Source organism: Mytilus edulis, chromosome 2 (assembly GCF_963676685.1).
Source record: "Mytilus edulis chromosome 2, xbMytEdul2.2, whole genome shotgun sequence".
Taxonomy (NCBI): domain Eukaryota; kingdom Metazoa; phylum Mollusca; class Bivalvia; order Mytilida; family Mytilidae; genus Mytilus; species Mytilus edulis.
The window spans coordinates 61,868,880-61,883,442 of record NC_092345.1 but is presented as its reverse complement, the minus strand read 5'-3'; the positions used below and the strand labels follow the sequence as shown (position 1 = coordinate 61,883,442).

Genomic DNA, 14,563 nt, shown 5'->3' with positions numbered 1-14,563 from the left:
GATTCAGCATATCAAAGAACCCCAAAGATTCAATTTTTGTTGAAATTAAACAAAGTTTAATTTTGGACCCCAATTTGGACCAACTTGAAAACTGGGCCAATAATCAAAACTCTAAGTACATGTTTAGATTCAGCATATCAAAGAACCCCAGGAATTCATTTTTTTGTTAAAATCAAACTTAGTTTAATTTTGGATCCTTTGGACCTTAATATAGATCAATTTGAAAATGGGACCAAAAGTTGAGAATCTACATACACAGTTAGATACGGCATAACAAAGAACCCCAATTATTCAATTTTTGATGAATTCAAACAAAGTTTAATTTTGGCCCTTTGGGCCCCTTATTCCTAAACTGTTGGGACCAAAACTCCCAAAATCAATCCTAACCTTCCTTTTATGGTCATAAACCTTGTGTGTAAATTTCATAGATTTCTATTTACTTACACTAAAGTTATATTATGGTGCGAAAACCAAGAATAATGCATATTTGGGCCCTTTTGTGGCCCCTAATTCCTAAACTGCTGGGACCAAAACTACAAAAATCGATCCCAACCTTCCTTTAGTGGTCATAAACCTTGTGTCAAAATTTCATAGATTTCTATTTACTTAAACTAAAGTTAAAGTGCGAAAAACCAAGAAAATGCTTATTTGGCCCCTAATTCCCAAACTGTTGGGACCAAAACTTCCAAAATCAATCCCGACCTTCCTTTTATGGTCATAAACCTTGTGTTTAAATTTCATAGATTTCTATTCACTTATACTAAAGTTATAGTGCGAAAACCAAAAGTCTTTGGACGCCGACAACGACACCGACTACGGACGACGACGACACCAAAGTGATACCAATATACGACCAAAAATTTTTCAATTTTTGCGGTCGTATAAAAACCAGCTATGACCTTACTTGGAACTCTGTACAAGGCATTAAACCTTATATCAGTATCATTTATCAAAAAAAGTATTCATTGACAATCATTCAGAGATCTTCAGCTGGAGTAATATAAAGCCTAAATCAAAGTTTCCAGCTGGAGAAAAACAGAAACTGTAATCATGTTTTTAGCAATAGAAATATGAGTTATGTATTGTTATTATCTGGAAATTGTTTTCATTTTATCTGTAATCAACATTTTATTCCAGTCATATGGAAATCTAATAATTGGGTAATATCATCTTTAATTAAACTCTTACCTTTAAGCTTGCAAAATTCACAACACATTTACATGGCATAAGGAGAAAATCAATTTTAAACAATCAGAATGGCAACAATAGAGGTTATTTAGAATAAACTTTTATCCTGAAGAAAATATTTCACATTATCAAGGTTGTGTTTTCAATGGCATCTGACTAATTGTTCTAAATACAAAGGATGAATCAGGTATACAAAGTCACAAATAGTCTATTTTAGTAAAAGTAGTATATAAAATTATATTAATGGCACTCCCACCACATCTTCCTATATCTATTCATTTATTTTCGTGGGTACCAATTTTCGTGGATTGATGAAGACTTGCATATTCGTGGATATTTAATTTCGTGGTTTTTCAAAATACTGCATAATCCACGAATAATTGGTATCCAATGAATAATAATGAATACATGTATACAGTAATCGGTAGAGGAACCAAAAAAATAATTTAGAAATTCATATACCAGAATGATGCTTTTTTTTTAAATACAGGAAGTCATAAAGCAATGCAGCATGTCACTGAATTGTAACCCCTAAAGTTAACCCTTTACTCCATGGATATTTTTTTTTTACATACTGGATTCGCATAGAATTTTTTTGAGTAAAAAAAAATCATGAGGTTTAAAGTGTTCATGCATTGTGAAAACTAATATTTCATCAATGAAATTCAAGTCAGATATTCTCACGAATCTCCTTTTCATATTAGATACAATTTTTTTTAAGTCTGATGCAGACATTTTGGAGACATAGCGTTTCAACTGAGGTACTACACAGGCGTCAAAAGGCGTCATTATGGAGTAAAGGGGGTGGCGTCAAAAGGCGTCATTATGGAGGAAAGGGCCCAAATTCCCTTCCTACTTCAAAATCTGACAATGCTGAATTTTAACAAATGAAACATTTTTAACATAACTGTCTGGATAATAGAGCAGAATGCCCTATAACACAAGACATCATTTACTCCATATATTGCATTTCGAGACAAGAAGATAGACAAATATAGCTTACTTTGTGGTATTTTTCTTACTCATTATTGAAGGCTGTATGGTGACCTATAGTTGTTTAAACTTCTACATCATTTGCTTATCATCGTTAGAAGTTATTTCTTTGACAACCAAATATTTTAAAAAAACTTTATTGAACTCTAGCTTTGAAGAACTCTACAGATAAAACCAACCTTGTACTCCTAATACATTCCACCTTGCTACTTTATCACTACATGACATTGTCAACAATCTTTCTCCCTGTAAAATTCCATCCCAAGTTTGTGTGACACCTGACGGCTTTACTGGAATGGTGCCCTCCCCTGATTCTATTTTTGTCCTCAATTGTCCTCTTGCCTTTCTGTTTGGATGAGGATCTTCCTCTCCTGTTTTAGCCTCATGTGGTGAAAAAATTCTAGAATCACCGCAAGGAGCCGTGCTGATGTATAAATGAAATTTGATTCCTTCTTTAAGTCTGAATCCTCCATTCTCTCTCTTGTCAAACACGGATGTATCTAAATTACCTTGAATTGGTGATAAATACTTTGCTAATTCAAAGTATAAAAAGTTTAGCAAAGAACGCCTTGCTAGAATTTCAGCATGGCAATCATTCACTGATTGTCCCTTTTCACTTATGAATTCACCATTTATACATTTAGTCCCTGTCGTTACACAAATAACTTGTGTTGAATCAGGATCACCATCCCTCGTCATGACAACACCAGCTAATACTTTACGTTTAGCATACTGAGTTGTAAAACTATTTGTCAGATCACTGAATTTTAGCAATACAAGTTTTGATACAGTATTGGCAAGTTCGTGTGATATTTCTGCTGAACCATCATCTCTTTGAACCGGCTGCATGTCTGAAATCAAATTAGATATTCTTATTAAGGATCATCTTAAAAATTATATATGATTTTTAACCTAATAAGGACAAAACAAGTAAAAAAGATGGCACTGCCAACTGATGCCACTTAAACTGCACATTTATTGAGAGAAACCATTCTGGTAAATATGTTTGAAAAAAGAAAAAAAACATGTTCTATGATTGCTTATTTTATTGACATGTCTGTGTAAAGTGGGATATCATCCCAAAATCAACTCTAAAAAAAAAATCTATTTTCAGTGTAATTAGTAGCCTTAAATTTAGACCAAATAATCAATGGTTTCTTCTCCTGAACTATATCTTCCATAGATCTATAAGTTGCAATCCAATCAAGAAAGGGAAGTTCCAGATTTTCAGGGCAATAATACCAAAAAGGGATAAAGTGCTCAGGTTTCTAATTCACTGGCATTTTTTCTAAACATTTTATTTTAAAAAAAAGAAAACATCAAAGTTATTAGCTTGTGGCTAAAAATTGTTGTACTTTGTTAGTATTCTCAATTTTTTGACAGTACAGATCTGTTCAATTTAGTGCTTACCACTTTATCTGTTTAATTTAGTGCTCACCACTTTATCTGTTTAATTTAGTGCTCACCACTTTATATGTTCAATATTTTATATGTACAATTTAGGTGCTCACAGCTTTAAATGTACAACTTAGTGCACACCACTTTATATGTTCAATTTAGTGCTCACAGCTTTATATGTACAATTCAGTGCTCACCACTTTTAAATATGTTAAATTCTACATATGTACAATTTAGTGCTCACCACTCAAATGAGGACAGACATCAAATTGACCATCTTGATACTAATTATATAATTTATACCTGGTGCTTGACAAGTGTCAATTTTATAAATTTTAAATAGAGCTGCAGCAGCTGCTCGTGCTTTGGCTATTCTCTTGTTTCGTGCAGTTCCTTCAAAAACTTCCTTGTCAACTTCCACTTTCATTGTAAACATTTTAGAATGACTTTCACCATGTTCATTAACAAACTCATACTTAAGTCCTGGTCGTAATTCATTCAATATCATGACAGGATTTTTACCATCAGGGTTGATTGGAACTGTTGATTTTTTAGTAATGGCATTGAGAGCTCCATTTGTACTCACAGGAACTGTTGCTACAGGTGTGCCATTTTGATTATTTGCTTGTTCAAAGTTATTGAAGAACACTGTATCTTGTGGGTCAATAGATACATCAGATGTGAAGTCAGTCCCCTGAATTTGTGGTCCTAACACTTTATGGGCATCAGATGCATTAGGAAATTGCACAAATGATTTCAAAGCTTTTTCTGCAGCTATTAATTTTGCTGCTTTCTTAGTTGTACTAGCTCCTTCATAAGCCATTCCATTAACTTCTACAGACATAGTAAATATAGGTGCATGAACAAGTCCAGTTTGAGACACAAATTTAAATTCAAGTCCGGGTTTTAGTTCATTCAGTTGCATTAGGGCATTTTTTGGAGGTGCAGGGCCATTTGCTTTTCGTTTTTTCTTGCCCACAGGGGATACAACTGCCCCATCAGAATGTGTACGTTTTCCTAACATTGTCGTTTGTTTTTCAGTGTCCTCTTCTCCTATTTCTTCTTCTCCCTTTTCTCCTTCTTTTTCTTCTTCTTCCTTGACTTCTTCTTTTTCTACTTCAGTTTCTTTACAAACATCTATAAAATATAGAAGAATAACAATTACTATTACTGATTTTAATTTGATTAATGGCTTCATCACTAAAATCATCCTTGAACATAATTCAATTTGAAGTAAACTTCATAATCTTTTGGAACTTGGTACTATCTTTAGAAAGTTCCATTTTCTTGCACTTTGTCGACCCTTACATCTGTAAAAAAGAGACTACAAAGCAACAGTTTCCGTATATGAAAGTGTGTATAAACTAGTGTAAAACATCAAACAAATTTTGGAAAGAAGTAACAATCAAATTGATGAATCGTGTGCTGAAAAAAAAATCTAACATAACAGTATCCACTAACATCATGCTGAAATTAGGGAACTTTTTTAAGGCTATCAAGTGTTATGATAGGTAAGGAAATTGACCTAGGGTTAATGGATAAATTGCTGCATGCTAAATACATTCAGTGTAAATTTGTCATGCATATTTAGGACAAGAGCAAACAATTAATATATTTGCTAGGTTCTGAAATGTAGGTTGACTGTATGAACAAGCAGGACATTTTAGAAAAATTCCACCTTTCATCATGATATTGATTTAAATGTTTTATTACTTCCAATTTGACAATGGTATGGTATGTACAGAATATTTTGCCCCCCCCCCCCCCCCCCCCCAAACTAAGAAGCTTCAAGCACAATACAATGTCAAGACTCAAGACCTTAATCAGAAGTGTCCAACTTCTATGAGAGTACACAATTTCTACAAGAATAGCCACCAGGAAAGAAAATATCCTTCTCTTAAATCAGACAGATCATACTTCTCATGTTACACTTGAATCAACTAATGAAATTCATATATCAATTTTCTACACCTCTCAGTGATTTTCCTTCATTAATTATTGATAATCTCAGATAGGTTTTATATATTGATCACTGTAAGGAAAGGTTTTTTATTTCTCTTGGAGTTGTAGGGTATGGTTTTAAGTAGATAACAAAATTAAATTAGTATGATTATCTGTGTATTATTATCATGTTGAAAGAAATCTATCAGCATGGTCTTGTTAATAAATTCATCTACACTGAGTAAAGTTAGGGCAGTCATACTGTTTGCAAAATAGATGTTAATTATTTGTTACTAGCATTGCACCAGTAATAAATAGCTTTAATTCATATCTATGCTGTATGGCTTATTTGTTAAAACAATTTTCCCATCATAATTTGTAATGTATATATGGAAATAATCAGCAAGGTCAAAATTTGTTGATTTGTTATTAATTTCTGTAAATAGTAATTATAAATAAAAGCTCTTTTTCTTCAAAATTCTAATACTTTATTGGCTTCCTTCCTTCGGTTTATTGTGCTTTTCTTCCATATAATCATTACAAACAAATGGATCATAAACTCAAAATAGACTGCACAGAATATCTTGTAAATAATCAAGAAAGGACAATGATGAATATCTCAATTTTTAATTATATCGCAATATAAAATTTATAAACAAAGAAAAAATCTTTAAAGGGAAACTTCGCAAAAAAATCAAAAATTGATATTATGTTCATTCTGTATAAAAATGCTCAAATTCATAGATATTAAAGTTTTATTCCGCTAGATAAGCGATCACCATCGATTTTAAATTTAGAGTATCAATTCTCTGCGATCCGCCATTTTGTCTTCTTTCCCGATTAATAAAAACGATATGTCTATAAACCACAAAGAAACAAAACTACAGTAACCGATGTAGTCGTAATTGCGTGTCGATATCTTGTCAATCGTACGGTTGTTTTATCCGACTAACTAACTTGATACGAAAAATATTCTTACTTTTTTTAAATTACCATGGTCTGTTGTTTTTAAACTGTTGATATTGGAATTAGGTGAAAAGTCAAAGTTGAAATCATAAAAAAGTGTTCCGTGAAAATTGTTTTCGAAAATCTAATTTATTCATAATTCTTTAAAGTAATAAACAAATATATTTTGATCTTCCCTCATCTGATCACCAGCATGGCTAAAGGTATTACTTCCAAAGGTATTGTGAGGGGTGTGAGGTGACACGTCCAGGTATTCAAGCGATTTCCTGTCGGGCTTGCAAGTTCATGCATCGTTTCACTTCTGCAGGTATTGATCAGTGTACACGGCTGATAACTTATAACTTATAACTTTCCATTTTGAACTATCAGATGAATAATATACAACTCTGTCTTACTTGTCATTACTAAACTCATACGCTTGTTTATAAATAACATTTCTGGTGTAAAGAATATAATTCATAAACATATAAATAATACCCAAAAAATAAGATTTGATGAAATTAAAATCTATTTAAATATTTTTTCCAAGGGTGAATTTGGGGAAATGTAATATATAGTCATTGTCAATAGTGAAGGACAGATTGGAACAGACCAGAAATATTGATTTAAAAAAATGTACGCACTTGCCGACGATTCGTTTATACGACTGGATAGAAAGTTACGGAACTATAGCGCAATTTAAAATATATACATGTATACATTTAACATAAGAAAAAAACATATATTTTGAATAAATAGGGGTAAAAGTGTTGTAAATAGACTAGTCCACGTATGCCAACAGTATGTAATCATCGAATGTCGATAGACTATTGTATACCAGAAGAAGAAGAGAACCAATTTGATTTAAATACAGGTCGATGTATAACTTTTGCTTTGGTTCATTGAAGCTGTGGACCTAGTAAAATCACATATTTATATTTCAATAAGATTGTTCTCGAACAAAGGAAGTAATTCGTCATCACAATTGTTATATATGCCACTGGACGAACACTAATTATCCCCAGGGAATGTGAATATTTTGCTGGGAAACTTTTGAGTATCAAAGTTTCAAATTAATTTCGGGATTTATTTTCTTTCTTGGTATTCAATAACAGAAAAAAGAATAAATTACTTGTTCGCTAAATAGGGGTATTCTTGTCAGATAAAAGACTTTTAGTTATATTTAAAAAATAGGGAAATATGACATTAAATTGGTTCTGTCTTTTTTTTAAACATCGTTAAAAAGATGTGTGTCTAAGGTGAACGCCACAAGAACCCTGTAATACTAGTACGAGAGTATAGCATGTAAACATTCCTTCTCAATAATATGGTTGTATTCGAAATCTTTTCATACAGATTGACAACTCATTGTCCGATCTGCATGTAATATTTGCCACATGACGCCCATAGTTCTTTCTACCATCATCATCTTATTCTGTGATATTGCTGTAAACATCGATGGTTCACACCCAAACAAAATGGGAGTAATGGACCTTCAGAGCTTCTCCGTGTTATACACTTGTGAAATATATAGACGAAATTTCTGTATTGAAATGAATCTACATCTCACAAACAGGATTTTCAAATAACGATTGTGAGTAATCACCTTACAAACCAATATAAACGTATGGCAAGATATAACCATGAAGGAATTTAGTTTTTGTCAGACGCAAGAACTCATCACTATATATATCATAAACGTATACGTATATATATGCATACAGTTTCAAATATTAAGAACAAGCGGTCGATGTCGATAGTCTGTTTTCTAACTGTTCAGAGTTAGACATGTCACTTGTTCATTCTTGGAAGCCTTCATATTCCCCGTCTAACGATGGGAACTCTTTCTGATTGTGTTGACTATAAATGCTTGTATGGTAATTCTGTCGTTTATCTGTACAAGCGGTTGCATTTCCTCTCCTTTCCCAACAAACAAACGAACGAAACGCCACTAGTCTGATTTCTCTGGAGCTCATCCTCAATGGCTCTTATACGTCAGGAAACTTACATGTATACTAATAATGATTGTTTCAAGAACAACGATGTATGGACGAACTATTATAAATTCGTCAATATCAGTTATGCATGACTAAAATATAACTTTTATTACAACTACTGTATTACTTATTTGGATTAATAACGGCTATCATGTTCAACATTGCACAAATATTATCATAGAATTTAAAAAAAAATCCTCAAAAATCCTCAAAAGAAATAATGCCTTAGCTTAGATAATTGATATTCTTTTCACAAAAAGTTTGTGTAAATGATTGTCAAATGAATTTAATTATGTAAGAATAAAATGTTAAAAAGAAACTAAAAAAAAATCATGCATGTTGTATGTTGTATTTTTTTGTCAATTAAAAACTTTAAAATTGCAATAGTTTTATTAGCATTTAAACACAGCCAGATTTGAATACAAGTTAAGAAATTCCGGTAAAGTCAATGATATCAAACAGATGTACAATGGTATATCAAATTGGGTAATATTGCATTTAGTTTTCATAAAAGATTAAAACTACTATTTTTTGCTTCATATTTGAATCTTTACGCCAATTGCCGCTAAGAAAGTAATCAAAAATTGTTTCCTTTTATTTTTATACACTTTCGGAATTACGAATCTGAATTTTATTTTCAATTAATTTACACAATTTAATTATTGTATCTTTATTCTCATCGTGTATTAAATCTTAGTGTATTAACATCGTGACAGCATACTCTTTCTAATCCTTTCTGTTTATCCTTTCCAAATAACAACATTTATACCTGTGTACACTTGAACTCACACCTGCGGCTAAATAGCTACAAGGTAAACGAATTGACCTCAAGCCGAGAAATATACAGTGACCTTTACAAAATAATATACACACTCTGCTCACACATTAGTTGCATTGAAATGATTATCAAAACACTAACGGTTAATAGAACTGAAATATTTTCAGTTCAATATCAGTAAAAAGTTCAATAAATATTTTATGAAAAAAATCTCAACAATAATTAATTAAATTTATTCAAAAACATTTACTAGAGATAATTTTATAGGAGTTTAATTCAATCAATACAAAACGGTATATGCATATTCATTTTCGTTCATTCTTATATTGTGGTTAATAACTTCGACCATTCGTCAGCTGTGCGCTTTTAATTACGTATATTGTCGATAAGCTATAAGAGTTAAACAGATTTTATTTTTTCCCAGAATTCAATGAATCGGGCTAATACGTCACGACCCACTCGAGAATTCAACCAAAAAAGTTACAAATACTTGATTTTCTCCGTTATTAGAAGGAATATAAATTTAAAACTTTGCAAATGTGTTTTTTATGTTAAGATGAACATAATTAGATGATAAGTAAAAAATCGCGGAATTTCCCTTTAAATAATGATTTTCAAGGATCTGTACTAAGCACTATAGAAGGCGATGTTTTTTTCCCCAGATTAAATCAAAATAAGTACAGTGCCTATAGATTATTTAGTTGAAAATAACATAGTTACAAAGTCTGTTACTTTGGACAAAATTCCTCGATCAATAAGTTTCAAGGATCTAGGTGAAAAACTGTAGGAGTTGATTGTAAAAAGAGGTACCTACTTATCCACACTCACTCTACATCAACACACTAATGTTAAAATGGTTTTGCACTTGGTGCAACCATGCTTATAATAAGCTTGTGACATACATATAAATCTTTATAATTATGCTTTCTTATATGATTTACGAAAAAAAAAAAACTTGAATTGCATTTAAGCATAGTGATTTTTTTTAATTACCTTTACAAACTACCTTTATCTTAAAAACTATATATATTTGCTATAAAATGAAAATAAAAAATTCACTATAAAATTCTTCCCAATGTGTTTTAATTAATTAAATCTATGGAATCTATGATCTTACCTTTAATAATAAGATATTGATATGAGTTCCCTATAACCAGTGTAGTACTAATGAAAACTTATCAGTAAGGCAGATGAAAAAAAATAATCGATAGAAACGACACAAAACGTCCTAGCCCCTTCAAGAATTTCTAAAGAACATTTCTCCGGAGAGTAAATTGATTAGGTTACCCCCTTTATAATCTGACAGTTCTGATAGATTAAGAATTAGTTGGAGATTATATACAAAGGGTTTAAGGTAGTGTAACTTTAAATAAATATATTCTGGATTAGGAAAATAAATAGTCGGTTTCTCAGTAAAGCAGGTGGTAGCATGATTATTAACTGTTTGCAGTGCATGGGCTATTTGCAGTATATCATTTGTATAAAATGTGTTGCTACCTGCTGAAATTTGCAACTTATCAATCAGTTTGATCAACTGTAATTCAAAATTGATTCAGACATCTTTTTTCACTAGTCTTTATATGAAACTTTTTCATGAGGAGATATATGTATACATGTACATGGTTTACATTTTCAATGTATTGTGCATTTAAAATTTAATTAATTTACTGCAATTCTTATTTATAATGATGTACAATACTTCAAACCAAAAAATTGAAGCTCAAAGAAGACTGAACTGCTGCCCTGGTGTCAAAAATATGCCATTTAGATAATCATTTGTTTCCTTCATTGCAATATAGGTAATAAGTTAAAGAGTAATAAGTAATAACAAACTTTCATGGACAATAACTTCTACCTTTATTGATCTATGTTTCAGAAATTTTCAGTGAAAAATCTTGACCTGCTGAAAATTTTAAAATGCAGCGTAAGATTTGCACTAGACAATACAGCAACAAATTAATGCAAAACAAATGGGGCAGACAGTAACCATCAACAACAACAAAAAACAAACGGGTTGTTGTCTTGGAACAGGTACATAAAGCAGGATTCATATGTGAGAACATATTTGCCAAAAACAAAATCATATATAGATATGGGAAGATGTGGTATATCAGTGCCAATGAGACAACTCTCAATCCAAATAACAATATGACTTAATTCCTCATTTTTTTGGGAAACCATTTAATTTGATAGACAAGGGTTCTCTCTCTCAACTTCCTATAGCATTCCCACAGAATCAGTGCACAAACATTTGATCTATGACTATGATGCCTGAATATAAGATAGCATTTTGAAACCCGAGTCAGCCTATGCATGAGTTTTCCATTGATTTTTGGACAAGAAACACAGAGCGCATTCGTCGACAAAAAAGTTCTTTGAAGACAATTTGTTTGTAAATACATTTTACATGTTTAACTTGAATATAATATTTAGTTTGTCAATGCCAGCTCTCTATGTTTCCTGGTCTAAAATTTGGTTGAAATACAGCCAATTTTGTAAAATTTCGTCAAAATCTCTTACTTTGACCTATTTTGGATGTAAAAATCAACACTTTACAATAAAACGTTGTCGAAAATAGTTCTATTTAAGGTAGCACAATACAAAGATTTTATAACTCCAACTCCCAAGTTTTAAAATGCTGTAACTTTCTTAATAAAGCTTGAAAATTTATAAAAGTGGTAGTTTTGGATAGCTAACAGATTACTCTTTCAAATAAATGCAATGTTAGTATTATGCTTTAATTATGTAACCAATTATAATGTTAACTGTGTCTAAGATATTTTCACCAAATTTCCACTTTCAAATGCAATTAGCTTCTGCATAGGTATCCCTAGAGGGTTGATTTTATTATATGTTGTTCCTATGGCCATTATCTACAAAAGGGTGTCTCAGATTTTAGATAGAATGTATAGAACAAATTTTACACCTAATTAATCATTATCTTCTTTTATGTGGTTAGGATGTTTACACTAATTAGAGATTTGTGAGAGAATGGAATACCATAGAGACAATCTGAGACACCCTTTTGAAGCCCAAAATGTGTTGATTAAGATTTCGTTAAAATTTTTAGTATAGTTAAAGAGATGATAGAGCTAAATTCATTCAAGTGAACGTACCCAGATTTTGCCACTAATTACATAATAATTGATTACATAATGATTGCATAATAAAAATATTGCATTCATTTAAAAGATAAATCTTTTATCTATCTATATATACCTCTTTTATTATTTTCTATGCATTCATAAGAAAGTTACAGCATTTCAAAGGTTAGTGATTGGAAGTAAAAAAATCTTTGTATTGTGCTACCTTAACTTTCTAATATGTCTTTAAGACAAATTAAAATATTTTTTATCTTGTACCATTAAACTTTATAATAGGGCCAAATATCTTTAACTGAAGTTTACTCCTTTAATACTTATGATATATACTATAGAAATAATACATTGTATATGCACTGTAAAAAGTATGAAATTTCCTGGACAAAAATATTCCAAGCAAATCAAAGAAGAAAGTTTATACAGGTAATTTTATTTTAAAAGTACAGGAAGTTCTTTATGTGGACATTTGATTTCTGTTAAATGATATTTCATGAAAATTAATAATAGTTTGACTTTCATGTACCAAAAATTCAAACTAAAGCCTAGATTACTTTTGAAATCAGTGAAACGTTCAGTTTCACAATATTGATTGAATCTTTATACATTGTAAAATCAATTTACTGCATAATTTACTACACAGTTTTTCTGATTTTTTCTAATAACTCAATTTTTTTATTACCAGTACCTGAATTCCATGTTTGAAGTTAGAAGTTTAAAAGCCAAAGAAGGCTTGAATAATTGTTTTACTTAATGTAATAAATGCTGAAAGAAGACAATAACTTTCTCGCAAGCAATTTGTAGGACATTGATTTATCCCCTAAAAAATCCAACAAAAACAACATGATATTGTAACAGGCATTTGTTTTCCTCCAAAGAACCACACAATTAAGACCTTATCAAATCATCTCAAAAAAATTACCATGAAAATAAAACCCACAATATTTACACCATATATGAATAGCAATCAATGAAGGATTACACTGAGCATAGTACTATAGGACCACCATATGTGTACTTAGTGAAGATCATCAGTAAGTGTGGACAGAATAGTTGGAAACAGTATTGTTCAAAACACAATACAATACAGGGCAACATCTTATTAAATATACCATGTAAAAGGCAATTTTCAGTCATTAAAGATCTTTACAACTTTGTGAATGCTAACATTATACAAAAGTTAATGCCATATTAATGAACTTTTTCACTGAGGAATCAAAGGAATACATTGAACTTATCCAAATTTGATGAAAAAACTAGATATTTGACAAGTAAGTGTTCCATTGAAGAAAATTACTAACTTGACTGAATCTATACTTACATCTCCTTGAAACCCAAATAGCAATGAAGTGATAAAAAAGTTATCTTATATAGACATGATTCTAACAATTGCCTTAAAACTATGCACAAAATGGTAAACAGTCGTGAAAATTTTTTTTTAACAGTTTAGTCCAACAACTATTTCACAAATAGTGTCTAAAGAGCTTAAGCCTTTTCTAATCTAGTCCTAAAAAAAATGTGACAAATTTCTTGCATTCCAAGCAGAGATTTTTTGCTGATGTCAGATCTTTGATAGTTTCTGTTAAGTTTATTGACATTTTGTTTAAAATCAGGAATGATTAATATAATAAAGAAGATGTGGCAGCAACTAATGTTTGCCAATGAGACAACTGTCCACAAGAGACCAAAATGACACAGACATTAACAACTATAGGTCACCATATGGCCTTCAACAATGAGCAAAGCCCATACTGCATAGTCAGCTATAAAAGGCCCCGATAAAACAATGTAAAACAATTCAAACGAGAAAACTAACGGCCTTATTTATATAAAACTAGAGGCTCTCAAGAGCCTGTATCGCTCACCTGACTCTACTTTGGTTTTTGAAATCATATCAAAAAAGATAAAATTTGGCTACAAAGTAACAACACTTGGCCAGCACCTCCTAAGGAAAGGAACATTCATGCTATGTTTGGTTTCATTCAATTCAGTGGTTCTCTAGAAGAAGACTTGTGTATGCATTTCCCATAGGGTCCTATGTTAAACTAAGTCCCCCGCTAGCAGATGTTTTGGATGATGGATCAGTTCCAAAGTAACAACACTTGGTCAGCACCTCATAAGGAACATTCATGCTATGTTTGGTTTCATTCCATTCAGTGGTTCTCTAGAAGAAGTCATTTGTATGCTTTTCCCTTAGGGTCCTATGTTAAACTAAGTCCCCCGCT

The 14,563-nt window shown here is 31.3% G+C and overlaps 1 protein-coding gene across 2 annotated transcripts in view; it reads right to left on the bottom strand.

The window, feature by feature from the left end:
- LOC139512612 (double-stranded RNA-specific editase 1-like) overlaps positions 1-14,563 on the bottom strand; it is a 57,739-nt gene that overhangs the window by 10,067 nt on the left and 33,109 nt on the right. For both annotated transcript variants that reach the window (XM_071300353.1, XM_071300354.1), the window contains 2 exons: positions 3,883-4,716; positions 2,361-3,032 (listed from right to left, as the gene is read on the bottom strand). In XM_071300353.1, the coding sequence (XP_071156454.1) occupies positions 2,361-3,032; positions 3,883-4,716 (1,506 nt within the window). The remainder of the gene's footprint in view (positions 1-2,360; positions 3,033-3,882; positions 4,717-14,563) is intronic.